This window comes from Astyanax mexicanus, chromosome 1, assembly GCF_023375975.1.
Source record: "Astyanax mexicanus isolate ESR-SI-001 chromosome 1, AstMex3_surface, whole genome shotgun sequence".
In the NCBI taxonomy this organism is placed as follows: domain Eukaryota; kingdom Metazoa; phylum Chordata; class Actinopteri; order Characiformes; family Acestrorhamphidae; genus Astyanax; species Astyanax mexicanus.
Window position 1 is genome coordinate 34,001,321 of NC_064408.1, and position 20,417 is coordinate 34,021,737.

General features: G+C 39.0%; 1 protein-coding gene across 1 annotated transcript in view; it reads right to left on the minus strand.

Annotated features, from left to right (window-relative positions):
• Positions 1 to 2,074: 2,074 nt before the first annotated feature.
• The window catches only part of glra4b (glycine receptor, alpha 4b), a 37,243-nt gene continuing 18,900 nt past the window's right edge, over positions 2,075 to 20,417 (minus strand). Inside the window, exons 7-10 of the mRNA XM_049466730.1 lie at positions 19,705 to 19,919; positions 15,241 to 15,399; positions 8,928 to 9,035; positions 2,075 to 3,918 (exon numbers count right to left, since the gene is read on the minus strand). Coding sequence (XP_049322687.1) covers positions 3,637 to 3,918; positions 8,928 to 9,035; positions 15,241 to 15,399; positions 19,705 to 19,919 — 764 coding nt within the window. The 3' untranslated portion in view covers positions 2,075 to 3,636. The remainder of the gene's footprint in view (positions 3,919 to 8,927; positions 9,036 to 15,240; positions 15,400 to 19,704; positions 19,920 to 20,417) is intronic.

A 20,417-nucleotide genomic window follows, 5' to 3' on the forward strand; every position in this document is an offset into this window, starting at 1 on the left:
TCAACAGTGGTTTCTAACACTAAATTTACCACAGCAGTGCTTTCTAATTACAAATTCAAATACTTATTGCTATTCTAAACATACATTTTGCTACATCAGCAGTGCTATTCTGGTCCCAAATTTACCTCAGCACTGCTACTCTAATCATACATTAACCTCAGGAGTGCTTTTTGAGTTACAAATATTCCTTAGCACTACTGCACTACTATAATCATAAATGTACTAAACAATGATTTAAAATAAATCTGTCATTTTTTGGTACAAATTATTTTTTTTATTTTATTTTTTTTATTATTTCCAAAATATGCATGCCTGTAATAAAGGTATATTTCAAGTCATTCACTTCTTCGTCTTTTTAGGATTTCTGGTCTATTTTTTCTTTTTCTTCACTGCTGGAAGGAGGCTAATCTGATGAGAGCATGACTCATTAGAGAGTGACATCGCATTCATGATTCATAACAAGTGTTTGTAGTGCTGGGGAAGAGATGTCTGACAGATTGATGTCAGAGTGTGTGTGTTGAGGTTGAATGCATGTGCTTCTGTGTTTTTAAGGTCAGCGCATGTTGCTATGGTATTTTGATTGCATTATTATGAATATATTTACACAAACTGCGTTAAACTATGAGACAGAAATAATTTTACCATTTTATTCATTTATAATAAATTACACTGAAAAGAAATAACAAGTGAACAGTGTCAAAAGTCCTCAAAGCCTTCTGAGAATTGTAAACGAACACAGCTGCTATTGCCATTTAGTTTCCCCACACATACTGTCACATGGAAAAACAAAATCCTGTGCAAATGTGACCATTAAAATCTATTTACCGGTGCTTTTTAATCTCTATTGTAACATCACTCTCTTCTGATTGGTTCTTCAGCAGTTCTGTACAGAGTTTCTGTTGTATAATTTTACTGCCTTAGTGTGTGACAGTAATTGATGTTTGCTTATAAACATGTTTTTTTAACTTATCCAAAATGAAGATTGGGAGAGGTTTATCCCAGGACACACAGACTTTATGTTAGCCACAAAAAGGGTTGTTGTGCAGTAAAAAAAAAAGTAGTATAAAGTAGTAGTGTAACGATAACTAAACCAAAAAAAAAAGTTTTGGACCAACTCAGTAAAAAAAAAATTGTTTATGTTACTTTATGTTGCTTTATTTGTATTAGTGACTTATTTAAACAGGGTCTGATTGTATGTATTAGTGACTTATTTTAACAGGGTCTGATTGTATGTATTAGTGACTTATTTTAACAGTGTCTGTTGGTTTGTTTGTATTAGTGACTTATTTTAACAGGGTTTGTTTGTATCAGTGACTTATTTTTTGAGTTAGTGACTTATTTTAACATGGTCTTATTTTTTGAGTTAGTGACTTATTTTGACATGGTTCGGTTTGTTCATTATAGTGACTTTTATTTTGGCATGACGTTTTTGTGAGGTAGTGGTTTAGTAAAGTGCAGTTATTATTCCTTTTTTTACATTACACATTAAAGGTTAATAGTTAAATTCATTGTGTTGGGCCAGATATACTCTGTGTGATTTTAGCCTGCAGCCTGTCATTCAACCTTTGTTAAGTGTTTTATGAATAATTTAGATGAAATTCATTCTGCTCATGTGTTATGAATGAAGTGCAATGTTTGAATGTGTTTGTTTTGTGGAAGAATGCTGGGTTGGTGTGTCCTGGGCTTCATATACTCACTTCCACACACTTAGTGACCTGATGGTATGATCAGATCAGTTTTTACATCATTATGTTTTTAAAGTGTAGACTGCAGTAGTCAATGTTTCATCATCAGAGAATGTCCTGACTGATGGAGAGTCCGCAGGCTGATTAATAGGACGCTGTGGAAGGATATGGGAATCATAAAGGGATCTACAGAACTCTACATGGGAGCCAAACAGAATGTCCAGGTTGGTCTGCTTGCACTCCTAGTGCAGTAGTTAAATCCTTGAGATGTTCCAAATCCCTTTCACATTACATGACTTATGTGTTCCAACCCTTGCAATATTTAAAGAGGCCATATTCTACTTTTATTTTCACTTCACCCTACATGTACATTACCGGTCAAAAATCTAGTTTTAGAGCTATTTAAGCTCTTTAGGTCCAGTCAATAACCAGAAATAGTGCCAAATCTAGTGTCTACCAGGGCCTTTAAGGAAAACAAATTAGCTAAAAACAAACAAAAAAAAATTAAAAAGTAAATAATAATAATAATAATATTGTAAAAAAAAAATTCTGGAAAAAGAGAGTGCTATTTTTAGCGGGCAATTCATTGGTAAACTTCTGACAGCTTGTAAGTAGCATTAAAAATAAACTGAGCTTTAGAAATAGATTTTTGCCAGCAGTAAAGCAGAATTGGAATATCATCATAAAAACTAGAAAAAGACACACAAACCCAAATAATTCAGTGACTGTTAAATGTAAATGTGTTTCCTTTAGAGAGATTACAAATAAAGCCAGAAAGCGATGAGTACTGTTTCTTACGCATTTAAAAAAAACTCTTGGAAACTGGAGAAAACTGGAACAGGAAGAGTCGGGTCTGGCTGACCCACATGGCAACACCTTTAGCTAAGCTTTTAACATTAGAATAAGTCTCACTTTTAGCAGTGAAGAGAAAAATTAGAGGTCTGACAGGTGAAGTGCAGTAATAAAGTCATTGCTAAGATAAGAAAAAAAAACAGCAGCTTGTCTGGTCCGTACAGCACTGCTACTGGATCAATCAAAAATAGGGGTGTTCTAAAACGTTTGACCTGTATTGTATGTTTATAATATTTGTGTGCAAAAATCATGTTTTCATGACAATTATCAACCTCCTCTAAAGGGCATCTACAGGATTTATGACCCATTCACATGGGATAAGAAATTGCTGAGATGGGAGTGGCTGCTTGATTTAAACACTACATCACCTGCTCTGACTTGTTTTCTGGATTTGCGTGTTGTATGTCGTTTAACAGACATAGATTGAATGAGCTGAGCTATCTGTACTGGGCACTATGAAACTAAACACCATCTATATACTACCAAAAAACAAAAACTCTTTTCTCACAAAACTGGATGAAGTAGTCATTCCCATGTTAGTTTGCACCAGATTAATATATCCTGAAGTTATTTTAAAAATGACTGTCATTTTACATAGACTTACACTATTCCCTTTTCCCAAGCAAATCTAGTCCTGTCCTAATAGGACTTTAAATTCATTACAGTTCTTTATGTTGGTTTGGGTACTGTGCCTTTATGACAGATTAACTATTTAAAGTGCTTCACTTTTGATTGGCTGCCTTTTAATATGCTTTTAAGAGTAAAGCTTATCTTCAGAAAAAAGGACACCAGAACAGATATATGTTCTGTATATGATTTTAAATGAGCCGTTTTTGCATTTGATCTATCGACTATGAACCGTATCGATTTACAGGTGACCTTAAACTCTTATTTTAAAAGGAAATATTTGTAATATGTTTTTAATAATATGGCCCCTTTAAATCTTCAGAAAAGTGCCTACCTATATTGCACATATCTCCTGTTGTACTGTATCTCTGTCCTTAGGACACAAGGAGCTTGAAGCTATAATGCCGTAAGCCGTGGCATGTGAAAGGGGCTTTTTGACACAGTCCAGTCCTTTGGTCAGCGCACGCCTCGCTCACAGGACCGCGTGGATGTCCTCGTTGCGGAGCACTTTGTACGTGAGCCAGTAGAAGACGTTAAAGATGAGGAAGCTGAGGGGAAAGACAGCGCGTGAAATGGTGTCGATGCGTTTGGCACGGTCGATGAACCGGCGGCGGATCTCGAAGAGGGCGTGGCCAGGAGGCAGACTGGCGAACATGGCGGCTGTCTCAGAGATGGGTCCATCCCCTGACAGGAAGGTCTCCAGGCCGTAACCAGGGAAGAATACATCTGCATTCTGCTGAGCAAGCTGCTCCTCCTGCAACACCGAACAGAGAAGATACCAGTACCTCAAAAAGAGCCAGAACAGCAGGGTTTCAGTCCACTTTTATATTTATCTTTTATGTCTGCTTTTGGAATAGCAAGTCAAGAATTCTAAAAATTCATTGACTGAATTCTAAAAACACTGTGGTCTAGTGGTTGAGATTTAAACACAACACTGAATAAACCACTGTCTGACTCCAATCTGTAAAATTAACTAACAAATAGGGGGGGCGCTGAGTGGTCCAGCGGTCCAAAGCGCTGCCACTATGAGCGGGAGGTCGCCGGTTCGAACTCCCGCTCATGCAGGTTTGTCATCAAGCTGGCGGTGCTCAGAGGGAGCAAAATTGGCCCTGCTCCCTCCAGGTGGGTAGATGGCGCTCTCTCCCCACATCACTCCTACGGTGATGTCCACAGCACAGGGTATTGGAGGAGGCATGTGTTAATCCTTACCCTCCTGGTGTGTTGAGGCATTACTAGTGATAGGGGGACTCCTAATGAGCGGGTTGGGTAATTGGCTGTCTAAATTGGGGAGAAAATAAGAAAAATTTGAAAAAAAAAACTAACAAATAAAACTCTATATTGTGTTTTTAAAAAGTGCTACTGTACTGCAAAGAAAGTATTGCAATATTTAAATATATTGAAATTTTCTTACAGCCCTAGTGTTTATATAAGTTATGTACGTTATGTAAATTATAGTAAAGTACAGTACCTGTCAGACGTTTGGACACACACCTTAAATTCAGTGTTTTTTCATTATTTTAAAATTTTCTGCACTGTAGATTAACACTAAAGTTATCCAAAATATGAAGAAAAACATATGGAATTATTTAGCATACAGAAAAGATCAAACCACAAAATATTTTATATTTTAGATAATTCAAAGTCGCACCTCTTGTTTAGAATTTCTTGTCCTTTTAATGTGTCTTAGAGCATCAGTTGTGTTGTGAAGAGGTAGAGTTGATATACAGTGATTTGCCATATTTGAGTAATGTTCTAATCCATATTATGAAAAAAAAGATACTTTAAGAAATGAAGGTCAGTCAATCCAAAACATTTCAAGAACTCAAGTGCAGTCACAAAGACCTTCAAAAACATTCTGATAAAACTGGCTCTCATCAGGAGCACCCCAGGAAAGGAAGATCAAGAGTTACTTCTGTTGCACAGGATAAGTTCATCAGAGTTCCCAGAGTATTCCTTATGTGTTCCTTCATTGTCTGGATGACTGGTATTTAGTTACAATGTAGGAAAAAAAGAAAATTGAATAAGGGGTCTTCAAACTTCTGACTACTACTGTATGAGCAGCAGTATTAAAAAATATTTATATGTCTTGTTGCATACTTTAAGGTGCGATAGATTTGATTTTGTATAGAAAATTTACTCGAGTATAATTAGCACTTTAAATAAGTTGTAAAATATTTGATTTTAGATGTCTAGATAGTCTAGCTTCTGCAGATGTTACCACAGAAGCTAGACTATATGGAAAAACGTATAAGGACACCTGAACAGTCATTATTTCTTATGAAATCAAGGGTATTATTACAGAATTTACCCTGATTTGTTGAAGTAACTCTACTGTCCATGGAAGACTTTCTATTAGATAATAGATTTTTTATGAGAATTGCTGTGAGGATTTGATTGCATTTATTGGCAAAACAAATAATGATATGGTCAGGATAATGGATAATCTCCATCCAACCTCATCACCCCCAACTCATCCCAAAATTATTGAAGAGATCATCATTCCAGAGAACACTCCACACACTAGTCCCAGCAGAGAAGTATTCCCAATAGAAGAAAACTCACATAAATGTGAGACTCCATAAACTGTGAGACTCCATGTCCAAAGCCAGGTGGGGTAGGAGACTATAAATCCTGCAGTATTGAGCTGTGGAGCAGTGGAACCGTGTTTTTTGGAATGGTGATGCTTTATCCATTACATTTACGATGCGTTAGTGAGTTGGAGATGATAAGGTGGGTGGTGATTACCCAGAATCTTAACCTCTCAAACATTGTTTTTGCTGAAAGCGATTAAACACTTGCAGCAATGCTCCAAAAAATAGTTTACTCCCAACAAAAGTAAGAAAAAACTCTTTATAAAGAGTTTTCTTAAACGTACAGATTAGAGGTGTGCCAAAAAATCGATTCACATAAGAATCTTGATTCTCATTTACTACGATTCAGAATCGATTTAAAATGTCCCAAAATCGATTCTGAGGGGCGGGTTTTGGACTGATTTTGGGCTGGGTATTTTTGTTGGACCTGGCAACCCGCTTGTCCCTTCAAACCGAGGTCTTCCAGACCCACACAGAGCGTAGTAGGTGTTTGAGAATCACCGGTAAGATGGCAGAACAAGCACTATATTACCTTAGATTAACGTGTAGTTTCAATGTTTTATGGCAGAATGCTTCATAACAAGCATAAAAAAGATCGCTAGTAGTTAGTTTCAGTAACTGTTAGCTAGCTAACTAGCTAACTTTCCAGTTCCACCTTAAATAACGCTACAGGTGGCAGCGGGCTGCAGCATTTAAGGCGGAACGGAAAAATAACAATAAGCTAATCAGAGCTAATTTCAGCTCCTCATCACAGAGGAATTAAGGAATGGACAATATGAATTAATTTCTCCACCTCCTGCCCCCTTTCTGAAGAAATACAACGGCCTAAAATTAACTAGTTAATCAGCAGCTGCTCCTGAACTTTAGCGCTTCACTGCTATCATCACATCAGCCCAGCAGCGTCACCTACACACACCCGCTAGTAGCCTGGTAATAAAGCAGTGTTATTTATTATTTATTTATTGTTCATTAACGTCATTGTGATATCCCAGTGATTCCTCTGTCACTGAGGACCCACATTCCTGCACATTTTATTGTTTTTGTAACACATTACTTGCTCCAGGACCAGTGTATATTATGGAGGGTTTTTTTTTCAATAAGATTCATAAGCCAGAAGCAGAAATTTTTATAATTCAAATCGTTTTGAATCAAAAATCGATTTTGAATCGAATCGTGGCCCCCAAAATCGGAATCGAATCGAATCGTGAGATAGTAATCGATTCCCACCCCTAGTACAGATGTCCTACTGCTTTTGCCCAGTGAGTATATGTGTATTTATTGGTTTTAAATGTCACAATTTTATAAACAGGAGAAACATTCTCAAAACATTGCCAGGACATTAAAAAACAAAGTTGGTAGCTAAAGTTAGTTTTCAGAGCTGTGAAGCAGAATAAGACCAGTGGTAGGATGGTCCCCCCTCAAATGTGAGTCTTGGTCCTCCCAAGGTTTCTTCCTCCTCCTGCAGCTCTGAGGGAGTTTTTCCTTGCCTCCGCGCTCACTGGGGGTTCTGTATTCTGTATTTTCTATGTTTAATGTTTTGCCTGATTCTTTGTCCTGTAATCATGTTTCTGTAAAGCTGCTTTGTGCCAACACCTGTTGTAAAAAGCGCTATACAAATAAATTTGATTTGATTTGATAAGAGCAGCGCTGGAATAAAAAAAAGAGACTGGGTCGGAGAGAAGCTGCAGGGTGTTGTTCCAATCACTGATTATAAACCTGCTGGCCATTTATATAATTACTCATTGTGGCATTGTGATGAGAAGCTGACACAGCATGACACATCATCTGGGCATATGTGTGTGTGGTGTACTTACTGTGTGTATGTGTGTACACACACTGTCTGTGTAGCGTATATGAGGTTAGTGTGAGTGTGCCGGGGAGTTAGACTGACTATACCAGAGCCTTGTACTCTGAGTCATGCTAGCCTTCATTGGCCTCTTTCATGAGTGACCTGGTTTTAAGCAAAGGGCAGGTGTTATCCGAGTACATTTAATATAGAGCATCTGCGCTGATGTCAGATGAGCTAATTAGTTAAAAAGGGGTAACGTATTTTTCTTACCACAAGGCACAATGTATTATAAGGCGCACTATCAATGAATGTTTATTGTCTAATCTATTTTCATACATAAGGTGCTCCGGATTATAAGGTGCATTATGCCACACTAGTAAGGAACAGGAGTGTCACCATGTTTTCCTTCTAATTGAGCAGGTCTCGCCACTGGGTGATGTGTGTGTGCAAAGCCAAGTAAACAAAACTGTAATTCTTTTGAAGTCAAACGAGTGCTGGATGTTAATCTACACAGATTTCTCTCCTGAAAACTGTTTATTTGGGTGAGTAAAGTGCTTCGATTTATTTACAGTAAGCTTAGATTTCCAGATTTCCACTGATGCTGGGTGTAGAAGCATTAGAATTTACTAGTGGTTACATACATGAGGCACACTGACGATTTTAAAGCAAACAGCAAACCACCGTGCCTAGTATTTGGTTACCGCTGCGAACGAAAGTTCTTGCTTCTGGAACCTACTTTTGTTGATGGGAACACGCAAACTGGTTTCAAAAGCAGTAAAAGTCAACCAAGGCTTGGTTTCAAAAGAAGTCCTGGAAGATTCTGGCATGACCGTCACATTTGAAAACATTGGTGAGATCTAAAGGAGAAGGCAGATGCAGCATGTTGTGTTTTACAACAGCCCATAAGGAATAGGTTGAGATTCTTCTGGAATGCTGCCAGAACAGAAGCAGGACATAAGCGCAAAAGGGGGTAACAAAGTACTTGCCATAAATGATTTTAATAATTGCGAAGCCCCAGAAGTCATTAAAAGTGATGTGTTTTGTTGAATTTAAAGAAACCACTTGTTCTTTTAGTTTTTTTGTTATTAAATCTAATTTGAAATAGTGGTTGGATCATTTTGATTGCAGCTTCATACCCATGTGCTAGCTAGGAGCATCCTAGAGGCATTTTGGGTAATTTCTATTGGTCCATTTAGCAAGTAATTGATGCTATGTAAGGAGCAACAGCCAGATTTAATTTATGTCAAAAAGTCCTAAAATAAACATAAAAAATGCACCTACAAAGTTTTTAGTAAAAAAAAGATTAATGAAAAATGTATGAATATTGAGGTTAAACTTGAGGTTGAAGTAGGTGTGTGTGTGTGTGTGTGTGTGTGTGTGTACCCTTGCACAGGCGCTGCACTGGCGTTGTGTGTTCCTGCAGGACGTAGTGCTGCCTGTAACATCGTTGTTCTTGCTTTTCGTCTCGGCTCCCCCGAGCTGACCTGAAGCCTGATCACACAAATACACACACACACACACACACACACACACACCTTTAGTAAGAAACAGCCACAACACATCATTTATTCACACTGTAAAATTATTCCCTCACTTTCCTCCTCTCCACTCAAACTCTCAATGCACAAACACTAAAGCTCTGAATCGAGGTCACTGTGTACCCCAACACACACACACATACACACACACACACACACACACACAGAACTGAGGATGACTTCTTGCACTGCTGATGCATCAGCTGGTCTTCAGACTCTCACAGGAACAAAGGGAGCCTCACATGTTTAAGCCACTCAAACACACACACACACACGCACACACACACACACACTGACACACATTTGTTTAAAATTTATGTTTTAGCTGGTCTACAATCATGATCAATGTCAACAGGCTAAAAAAGCAAATTTGCTAGATGACCAATCTTGACTATGCTGGTTAAACATCATGACAAGCATGACTTGAGCAGGTTGAGCAGCAAGAGCAGACCGATCTTTATGACCAGCTAAAGCCAAGCTGCTCAAACAACATGACCAGCATCACCAAGCTAGACTAAGCTAAACTAAAATCATATGCTACATAACCTATACTCGTCAGCAATGCTGTAATAGAGAGGGTATTTGCGTCCCAAAGCCTAGCCTGCAGCAGGCTGGGTCCTTAGTGGGACCATTCTAAAAGGACCTTCTCAGTAGCCTGATGATCACACATATAGTCTAACAGTCTTAACAGGGCTGCATGCTGATGTCACACTCTAATATCTCATTGCAAGATTGAGAATTTCTATTTCTAACTATTATAAAAACAAGACTTTGAAAATGTCCTCTGTGTATGCCTGTGTTGCCTGTGAGTGCTACTAGCATTCACACAGTAACACAGGCATAGACAGAGGACCTTCACACACGGCCTGATCCCAAACACACTTACTCACAAAGCACTGACCTGTTTACAATATGTGTCTACACAAACACACTCACAAACAATGAGCTGAATACACTTTTTTCAGGGTAGAAACAAGGCGTGTGTCTTATGAATTAACACACACACACACCTAAAACATAAAAGACAACAGAATTACAGTGGGCCAGGTAAAGGCAACAGAGCTCTACCTGCTCATACACACACACACACATGCACACCCACACACACACCACTCCCCAGTAGGCCAGAGTGCCCTGCAGGAGGATAGAGGGATGATGCGGGGGAGAAGAGTGGATTATTTCTGCTTTCTGCTCTCTCAGACTATTCACCCTGACAGTCCCCAAGTGAAGTTCCCAGAAATCTCATCGACAGTTTGCACAAGTTTTGATAAGCGTTCTAAAGTTTCAGTTTTTCTGCATAAATTTGACCTGAAATGTGATCAGATTGGAAAACATATGTGAACCTTAGCTAGTGCATTCATTTACAGGGATAAAGTCTGGTGTGTCAATAATGAGCATCAGGCAAGAGATAAACATGCCTTTTCATGGTTTAGACAAACATAAACTTGTGCTTTTGCTATCAAAGACTGTTTCTTAACACTTAGGTTTAAGCCTAGACTGTATATAGCTGGACAGAGCATTGTCTCTCAGAAGTGAAGCCACCACAGGTCGGGCGCCCCCTGCTGTTTGGTTTCAGAAAGCTGTGTAACCCAACCCATCCCCATAGGCTCAATGGCAAAACAGACAACTTTCAATCACGTTTTTTTCTAATATACTGTAATTCTACCTCCTTTATTTAAATGCAGCAGCTAGTGTAACCTCTGCTTATATTGTCAAAAGGTGTGGTTATTGTAAAAGGGCTGAGTTACACCTAGCCGGGGTGGGACTAATGAATATGTGAGCTCTGTGGAGGCAGCCCTCAGAGGCGGGGTTATTTAAATGAGTAGGCTGTCTCTCCACAGTCTTTCTTTCTTGTTGCTGATTCCAACATTACAATCTTTAGTTTACACAACTACATTCAAACATAAGAACCTAATTGCAACTGTGGTGGCTGTATCGTGTTTTTGTGTCTCTTTCCCTGTCTTAGGGCTTTAAAGGCTTGCTAGCAATAATGATGATGTGAATTCTTGACTGCACAAGCAAATTCATCAGGAGAATGTCAGGCTATCTGTACATTAACTGAAGCTTGACCATAAGTGGGTCATGCAACATTTAGCCAACAGCATTTTAGCCCTGTTCGATGTTTCAGCCTAGACTACAGATAAGATCAGGGGTCATTATTTACATACCATGCCCTGCTAAAGTATTTAAAAGTCTTTACATGCATTTGTCCTATAAATAACACTTGTGTCTGTTCTGACTTTGCAAACAGAGAATGTTATAAGAATGTTTAACAACAATGTTTTAAAAAGATTACAGGAAGGTTAGCTTGTAACGTTACAAAAAAAAAAAGTCCAGGAATGTTCTGAATACATGTGACAGAATAATGGTTTCCATCACAATGTTGTCAGAATGTTTCTCACATGACATTCCCAGCATATTGAATACTAACAAAATAGAAACATTCCCAAAACAAACAAAAAAATAAAACACTGACACACGTGGCAATGCAGCAACATTGCCAGAATGTTAATAACTTCACAAATTGAACTTTCTGAGAATGTTACTAACTAATTACTAACCAACAAATTTTAGTTGAGGACAAAGACTTTCTAATCATCCCTACATACAGGTCAATTAAACAGAGAGTTCTTTATATTGTTGACTGGTACACCAGGAATCCAGTCTTAGCCTGTGGTACCTCTGTGCTTTCTCTCATAAGTCCTCTTCTAGTAATTTTGTCTAGGCAGTGTCTGAATAGTTGGATGTATCTTCTAATTCCTCACAATCACTTCAAATGTGTTCCTTTTTCCTTGTAGCCTTGTCCAATTTTTCTGTTTGCCTACTTTAAATCTGATTTCCTTAGAGCTGCCCAATGAAACTCAGAGAGCCTAATCAATTTACTAAGATTCTTTAAGTTAACTATTTCAGAGTGTTTAATGATAGCTGTTTTATAAAACAGAGACAAAAAAGCACAAGGATTGCACCAGGGCAAATTTTGAAGAAGAATCTTCGTTTTAAGTTAAACAAAAGTTTGTGCTGGCCTACATCAAAATCAAATCAATTTAAATAAGATTTATTGTCACATTCCAAGTGTACAAGAGAGTTAAATGCCCAAATCATAGATATTTTTAATATTAATTTACAGCATTTACAAGATTTATATTCAAAGAGATGCAAACAATAACTTAATAAGTCTGCTGAAAACCACTAATTATTTCAATGTGGGAGATGCTGCAGATTTCATTAAACAGGTTCAGGTCTACCATTTCCTTTTTACATAAACATAATTCAATTTTTAATTCATTTTATTTGTTAATTAATTCAGTGATATTTGTGAGATTTTTTATTTTAAGACAAAGAAAGAAGCCTGCTCATAGTCTGTCCAGTGGATGGGGAACTTTTAAAAGATTCATAGGTAGAGGCTTTTTGTAAGTCAGCTGTGTGTTCTTGTTAGAGTAAGGTCTTACAGGTCCATACCTGGATTTCTTATTTACACAAACATGCATTTTCACTGATATAAATGATTTTAATGAGATCTTTTGTGTCAAAGTGAATGTCAAAGTGTCATTTGTCATTCAAGATTAATCTGATTGCTATAAAAGTTATTTTATATCATACTATATTATAATATTATCATGATGTTTAAAAATATAAATTATCAGCCCGACACTACTGTGCAGTTTTGCTAAAAATCAGCTCCATAGTTATTTGGACAGTAACAAAACGTATCAACATTTATGGTTTTGCTGTTACGCTATTTCTATGCAGATTAAGGAGATAAGAAAAGCTCTTGAGTTCATTCCAAAGGTTGAATTTGGTGTTTTGGAGAACTATATGTTGCTGCAAAACTGTTATGAGCTTTGTGGTTGAGCGATTCTGTCTACAACAAATAGGGCTTTCTTTATGTTTTCAACTTTTCACTTAAAGAATGCTATTCTGCTGTGCTAATTTAATCAATTCCTAACCTCACCCTCACCCCTTTCCCCTCATCTTCTTTCACACCAGTATGTACTTAAACTCTAAATATATTAGTCAGATGGACAGAGAGAGAGGAACGGGGGACGTGGACCCAAAAGAATATCGACACTGTTGCCCAACTAAGCCTGTGCCTGTGTATGATACTCTGTCTGCATGTGCAGAAAATCGCAATTTGAACATCCAGCCTCCTCTCCTCCTCTGTGAATCTGACTCATGAATCCTGAAGGCTGAATTTCTAACACAGTACAGATGGATAATGACCTGAAACTTACTGCCAATACTTTACAAGAGGTTTTTAAAGTAGAGAGGTGGAATGTTTTTAAACGGCTGTAAAATGGTTACCTGACCTCAACCTAATTAAGGAGCTTTTCCCTTACTGAAGACAGTATAATAAAACCAGCAAACACTGGAAAAGGCGGCTCCAGTAAAGACCTGGAAAAGCAGCACAGCGAAGGAAGCTCAGCATTTAGTGATGTCTAGGGGAGTAACGGTACGTGAATTTTTTGCGAACCGTCACAGTAAGGGGCTTTCGCGCCCTCTCTTTCGATTGCGCTCTTTCTTTCTCTCTCTTGCACTCTCTCTGTCTCTCTCGCACGCTTTCTCTCTTTCTCACGCCCTCTCTCTTACCCTCTTTCACTCTTTCTCTCACTCTCTCACGCCCTCTCTCTCACTCTTACTCTCCCTCAACCTCTTTCTCTCTTTCTCTGTCTCTCTCTCTCACTCTTACTCTCTCTCAACCTCTTTCTCTCTCTCTCTCTCTCACACACTCTTACTCTCTCTCTCGCTTGAACCCTCTCTCTCTCACTCTTACTCTCTCTCGCGTGTACCCTCTCTCTCTCTCTCTCTCTCACACACTCTTACTCTCTCTCGCTTGTACCCTCTCTCTCTCTCTCTCTCTCTCTCTCTCACACTCTTACTCTCTCTCGCTTGAACCCTCTCTCTCTCACTCTTACTCTCTCTCTCGCGTGTACCCTCTCTCTCTCTCTCTCTCTCTCACACTCTTACTCTCTCTCGCTTGTACCCTCTCTCTCTCTCTCTCTCTCTCTCTCTCTCTCACACTCTTACTCTCTCTCGCTTGAACCCTCTCTCTCTCACTCTTACTCTCTCTCGCGTGTACCCTCTCTCTCTCTCTCTCTCTCTCTCTCTCACACTCTTACTCTCTCTCGCGTGTACCCTCTCTCTCTCTCTCTCTCTCTCTCATACTCTTACTCTCTCTCGCTTGTACCCTCTCTCTCTCTCTCTCTCTCTCTCTCTCACACTCTTACTCTCTCTCGCTTGAACCCTCTCTCTCTCTCTCTCTCTCTCTCTCTCTCTCACACTCTTACTCTCTCTCGCTTGTACCCTCTCTCTCTCTCTCTGTCTCAGTATATTAAAAAAAATACATATATATATATATATAGTTTAATCAGTTAAAGTAGTAATGTTGTTTTTGTTCGTAATAAAGCGCCACAATCAGGCTCATTGTTTGTTTGTTCCAACTGGATCTAAAAGAAAATAATGACTTACTATGTCAAAATAATGACTTAATATCTCAAAATAATGACTTAATATCTCAAAATAATGACTTACTACCTCAAAATATTGAGATAGTATCTCAAAATAATGACTTACTATCTCAAAATAATGAGATCATGAGAGCAGTTTACTTAATAATAAAAAAGTGGATTATTTCGGTTTTTTTGGCAAGTGTGTGCTTCCATATATAATAACTGAATGTAATTTATGATTTGTAATTTAATGAATGTAATTTAATTTAATGAATTTAATTTAATGAATTTCAGGCAAAACTACAAAACTATAAAAAACTGTGTGTCTTTATAAATACCTATAGACCGGACTGTATGCTTTAAGAAATGGAATCTTTCTGTGGCTCATGGTTGTACGACTGCATTCTAAGATTGCAGTACTTGTCCTTGTTCTCACGCTGCCTCCAGTAGAGAGAGTTCCACAACTGTATGACTTCATTAGCCAGGAGGCCAGGAGGACCGCTTACTTTGGCCTACATTTTCGTGGATGATGGGATGTTGTATTATGCAGATGTGTGATTCCACACACCACTGTGGCATAGTAGTGCAGCTAATGGTCTCGAGAGACAGGAAAATTAAGCTGCTCTCTTCCCCAGGCAGTGAGGCTCTACAGGAGACAAAAACGTGCCTGTAAAGGGCCTGAAGGTGTGTGTGTGTGTGTGTGTTACTCACAGCTCGTTGCCGTTGCTCCTCCCGTAGCCTCCTCCTGAGTCTGAAGAACTCTTTGTGTTGTCGAGAGACAAAGTTTACAGCGGCGTATTCCAACAAGGCGGCAAAAACAAACAGCAAACACACCGCCATCCAGATATCTATGGCCTTCACATATGACACCTGCAACACACACATACAGATAAAAAAAGTATTTTTAAAGTTTTTAGTTAAGCCATAATATCCTTTTATCCACTTTATTACTGATCATCATAACAATTTTTTGTCATTATTTATTTATTTTGATCATTTTATCTCTAATTTTATCCTATTTTCTCTCCCATTTGGAAGGCCAATTACCCAGCCCACTCATTAGGACTCTCCCTATCATCATTTACACCCCACACACTAGGAAGGTGAAGACTAGCACATGCCTCCTCTGATACATGAGAAGTCAGACTCCGCCTCTTTTCAAGCTACAACCGATGCAGCATCATTTCTTAGCCAACACGCTTAAAGGTTACGATACATCAGCCCACAGACTCATGTGCTAACCGACATTACCTTGGAAGTGATGTGGAAAGAGAGCGCCATCTACCCACCCAGAAAGAGCAAGGCCAATTGAACTCTCTCAGACTCCTGCAGCTGATGGCAAGCATCAGGAACCAGTATTTTTGTCAATAGTTTAACATGCATTTATACCCAATATGGACAATGTTATTGGTCCAACTGCTCATTTACTGATTCTGCTAAAATCAAGGGTATTAACAAGAGTTTCTCCTGCTTTTGTTGGAGTAACTGTCTCTACTGTCCAGAGAGGGATTTCTAGCCAATTGTAGAACATTGGTATGAGTATTTGATTGCATTCAGTGCCACTGACAGGAGTGCCACCTTACCTAATTCCCAACTCCCCAAATCATCCCAAACATACTTGAAGGAGCACCATCATTTCAGCAAACACAGATACTCTCCACTGCTCCACAGCTCTAATCCACCCACACCTGATGCCAACATGCATGATGCCAACAGGCTTATTGAGCTCCATTGGCTACCAGTTGATGCTCGCATCAAATTCAAAACTCTTACAATGGCCTACAAGGAGATGACAGAACAAGCTCCTTCCTACCTGCACTGATCACTCCTGAAGGCTTACGCTACCTCCCGGCCGCTGCTCTCCTCCAATGAACGTTGCCTCGCTTTACCAAACACTCACACAAAGCAATCCAGACTGTTCTCATACAGAGTTCCCCAATGGTGGAACAAACTACCTTCCACTACCAGATCAGGAGAATCTCTCGCTATCTTTAATAAACTCCTGAAGACAGAGCTCTTCAAAGAGCACTTACTCTCGTAACACCTCTAACACACTAACTACTTCTAACCCCATTTCCTTCTTCCCCTCCTTCACTTCTCTATCCCTTTTTTCCCTTCGACCTCCTTTAAGCCCTATCTAAAAAATGGTTTATCTTACCTTCTATTACTTTTGTACTTGACTATTGTAAGTCGCTTTGGAAAAAAGCGTCTGCCAAATGTAATGTAATGTAATGTAATGTAATCTTCATGTAGTCCATAGTGGCAGTACTATTGGCAGCATGTCTCTTCAGGGAGGGACTAGACAAACTGTGTGTGCATTTGCACATCAATGCCAATAATAACTGCAACTTAATAGCAGTAGTAAAATTAGTAATAGTACTAATGAACTAATTCATTCATTAGGGGGGTATCCAGAAACATTTAGACCACATGTGTCAAACACAAGGCCCGCGGGCCAAATGTGGCCCGCCACGTCCTTTTATGTGGCCCGCGAGAGCTTGTAAAATCTTAGTGTCTATAATAAATAGGTCAGAAGCGTGCTTTGACCAAAAACTACATTTCCCACAATGCTTGTCGATTGTGTTACCCGCGAAGTTACGGCTTACTGCCGCTACAGGGCAGTGTAGTCATTGATGTGGAAACCCTGCCGGAGGGAAGGCGTAACTTCGCGGGTGGAATTGAGACATACAAATGTTTATCCCATAATGTCCAGAAAAAGAAAAGTTGATGCAGACGGACGGCTGTGCTTCAAGGCGAAAGACCGGTATGCCTTTTGTGTTACTGACCAAAATAAATGCTTTTTATGAGAGATATAAGTTGTGTGTAAATAGTCACACTTTCACCGCAGCAAAGGACGAGGACGTGAATCACTTATCTAACCAGCCTTTACTGATTTCTGCCCCCAATAACCCTTTCAATAACCTCCAATAGCCTTTAATAGTCTTCAGTAGCCTTCAACAGTCTAACCTTGCAGCCGTGGTGTGTCCACTAAACTCCGTAGTTATAAACATCCTGAGGTTAGCAGCGCGCTAACTGACCTGTTTATAATGTAATCCGAGCAGTGACTCCGGGACGACTGCTCTAAACTGCTGCTGTTAGCTGCTTGGGCTGAAAGATGAACTGTAGAGAGCTGTATTATCCGTTTAGTGGGGTTAAAACCTTTATTTCCTATACAGAAGAACTTAAAAATTTTAAAAACGCTCCAGACTGGCTGAGCTGAGCCCTGTAGCCCGTGGCTGGGCTGTAGCTCTGACTAAGTAAAGACTGCGGGCTTGTGCTGCTGCAGCTGCAGCTCCGACTAGTGGTTGGATGAGGAACTGCTAAATCTGAGGAAATGCTAAATCTGTCACATGTCCTTAGCAGCTCACAATTTTTGATTTTATGTTTATTAAGCCTCTTTTCAGTATCAAACGTTTTGATCAAAGTTAATATAACTTGTATTTGATGTCATTTCTATTCACTTGAATAGTTTGGTTCTTGATTGATGGAGTTTTTGGATTTCATACCATGACAAATTAAAAGGATTTATGTTAATAGAGCAACAAGCAAACATTTTTTCCATGCAACTGTAATATTTGATTGAATATAGTTATTTAACATTAAGGAGTAATTACATTCATTTTATATTACATTTGGTTACATTTTATTACATTTATAAGTTACATCTGGCCCTCAGAGGACAGCCATGTGCTAATGTGGCCCTCGGCCAAAATGAGTTTGACACCCCTGATTTAGACATAGAGTGTAGTACATCATCTTTACAGTACATGGTGTGTTTCTGCTACATACGTGCAACTATGCATATGAAGATTTAATGTAGGACAGCCACACACACACACGCACACACACACACATCTTCTCATCATGCAGTGAGACATTAACCCTAATCATACTGATGACAGGCTTATGTGGAGTGACTTAAAGATGCCAGTTCAAGGACAAAGCACTCGGAGCAGATTGGGTATTTCTAGTTGTGCTGAGGGACGTAAAGGCAGCAGCTAAACACTATCAGCTACATCAAATACATGACTTACTGAATTATAACTAGGCCTCAGAGCAATGGGCTAACCCCCACAACACATTACTGAATGGGTGAATGAAAGGTTGGATAGTTGGATGGATGGAAGGGTGGATATAAGGGTGGATGGATGGATGGATGGAAGTTAAAGGGCTGATCAGATTATAGATGAATTGATAGCTGGATGGTAGAGATAAGCCATTGATGGATCTGTAAATAGTGGATAAATGGTCAGATTCATGGATGGGTGGAATAAGTTATGAATTAGATATTAATGCGCTAATGGAATCATGGACTAATTAGTAGTTGGACAGAAGAATAGATGGAAGGATGAAGGGACGAGTGATTGGATGGATGGGAAATTAAAAGGCTGATCAAATTATAGATGAGTTGATGCTGAATGGTTGGATGGATGGACAGACCATTGATGTCATTGATGGATTCACCAGTAATCACTGTGGTAATAGTATGGTATAAATAGTGGATAAATGGTCACAGGCGTGGATGGATAGTTGGATAAAGAAGAATGGATGGGTGGATAGATAAATGGATGGCTGGATGAAAAGTTGGATGGGTGGATAAAAGTCTGGATGAGATATAAAAGCGCTGATGGAATTATGGATAAATTGATAGCTGCATGGTTGCATGGACAGATAAGTCATTAATGGGTTCACCAGAATTTACTATGGTACCACTGTGGTATACATAGAGGATACATGGTCAGATGCATGGATGAATACTGGATGTAGGAGGACAGATGGAAAAATGAATGAATAAATGAATGAATGAGAAATTAAAACACTGATGTAATTATGGATAAATGGAAAACTTAGATGGTTGGTTGGATAGGCAGATAAATAACTGAAGAACCTGGCAGTTATCATTGCGGTACCATTGTGGATTGCTGGATGTTGTATACGAGTGGAAAGCTGGATGGATGATGTGTTTTGAGGTTAGACTTTCTACTAGTTTAGCTCAGTACTGGGGGGTTTTATACCCTTCTAGAATAGAATAGAATAAATAGTTCATTCTAGTTCATTCCTAGCATTAGGCATGGTTCATGTTTATCTATATAGGTAGATAGATGGAAGGATAGATAAATGTATGGATGAATAAAAGGATAGATGTAAAAATGAATCTTTATTCTGATACTAGACCTTGGGCAGTGAGGCTCTGGAGCCGGAGCTCTGAGTGGTCATGGTCAGTACAGTGGTGATGCCCAGCCCCACTCGGGCTGGAGCGGCGTCCATGTTGATCCAGAAGGAGACCCAGGACAAGATAACGGTCAGCAGGCTGGGGATGTACATCTGGATGAGATAATAACCCATCTGCCTCTCCAGGTGAAACTTCACCTCTATACAGGTGAACTTACCTACACACACACACAAAGATTCATTAAAACTGGTGAAACTATGAAGCTAAATATTCCTCTAAACCTAAAAAGATGTTAAGGTCGTTCAGTGTTTCCACTAGTCCAGGCCAAATCTCCAAGAAGCATCATAGTGTTACATCATATTTAAGGCCTCTTGTGAAAAAAAGCAGAATGTCCTCACTTTTCAGGTTTTCTATCATGACAGATTTAAAAATTGGGTCTTCACAAAGAATCAAATACAAACGATGGCACAGGAATTAACATAAATGACGTGCCCCATGACTTTTAACTTAACAAATAATGCTGAAATGACATGTAGACTATGCATGTGGGGCCTAATGAAATTAATGCAATGTGATTTCTGCAGCCATTTGTCTTTTATTAATCTCTTAAACTCCATAGAACATCTCATTGTTCTTGGCTTTTTTCCTCTGATATAACTCAGCCAGATTGCATTGCTTTTCATGTTGTTGCAGAATAGAGTATAAGCCTTAGAGT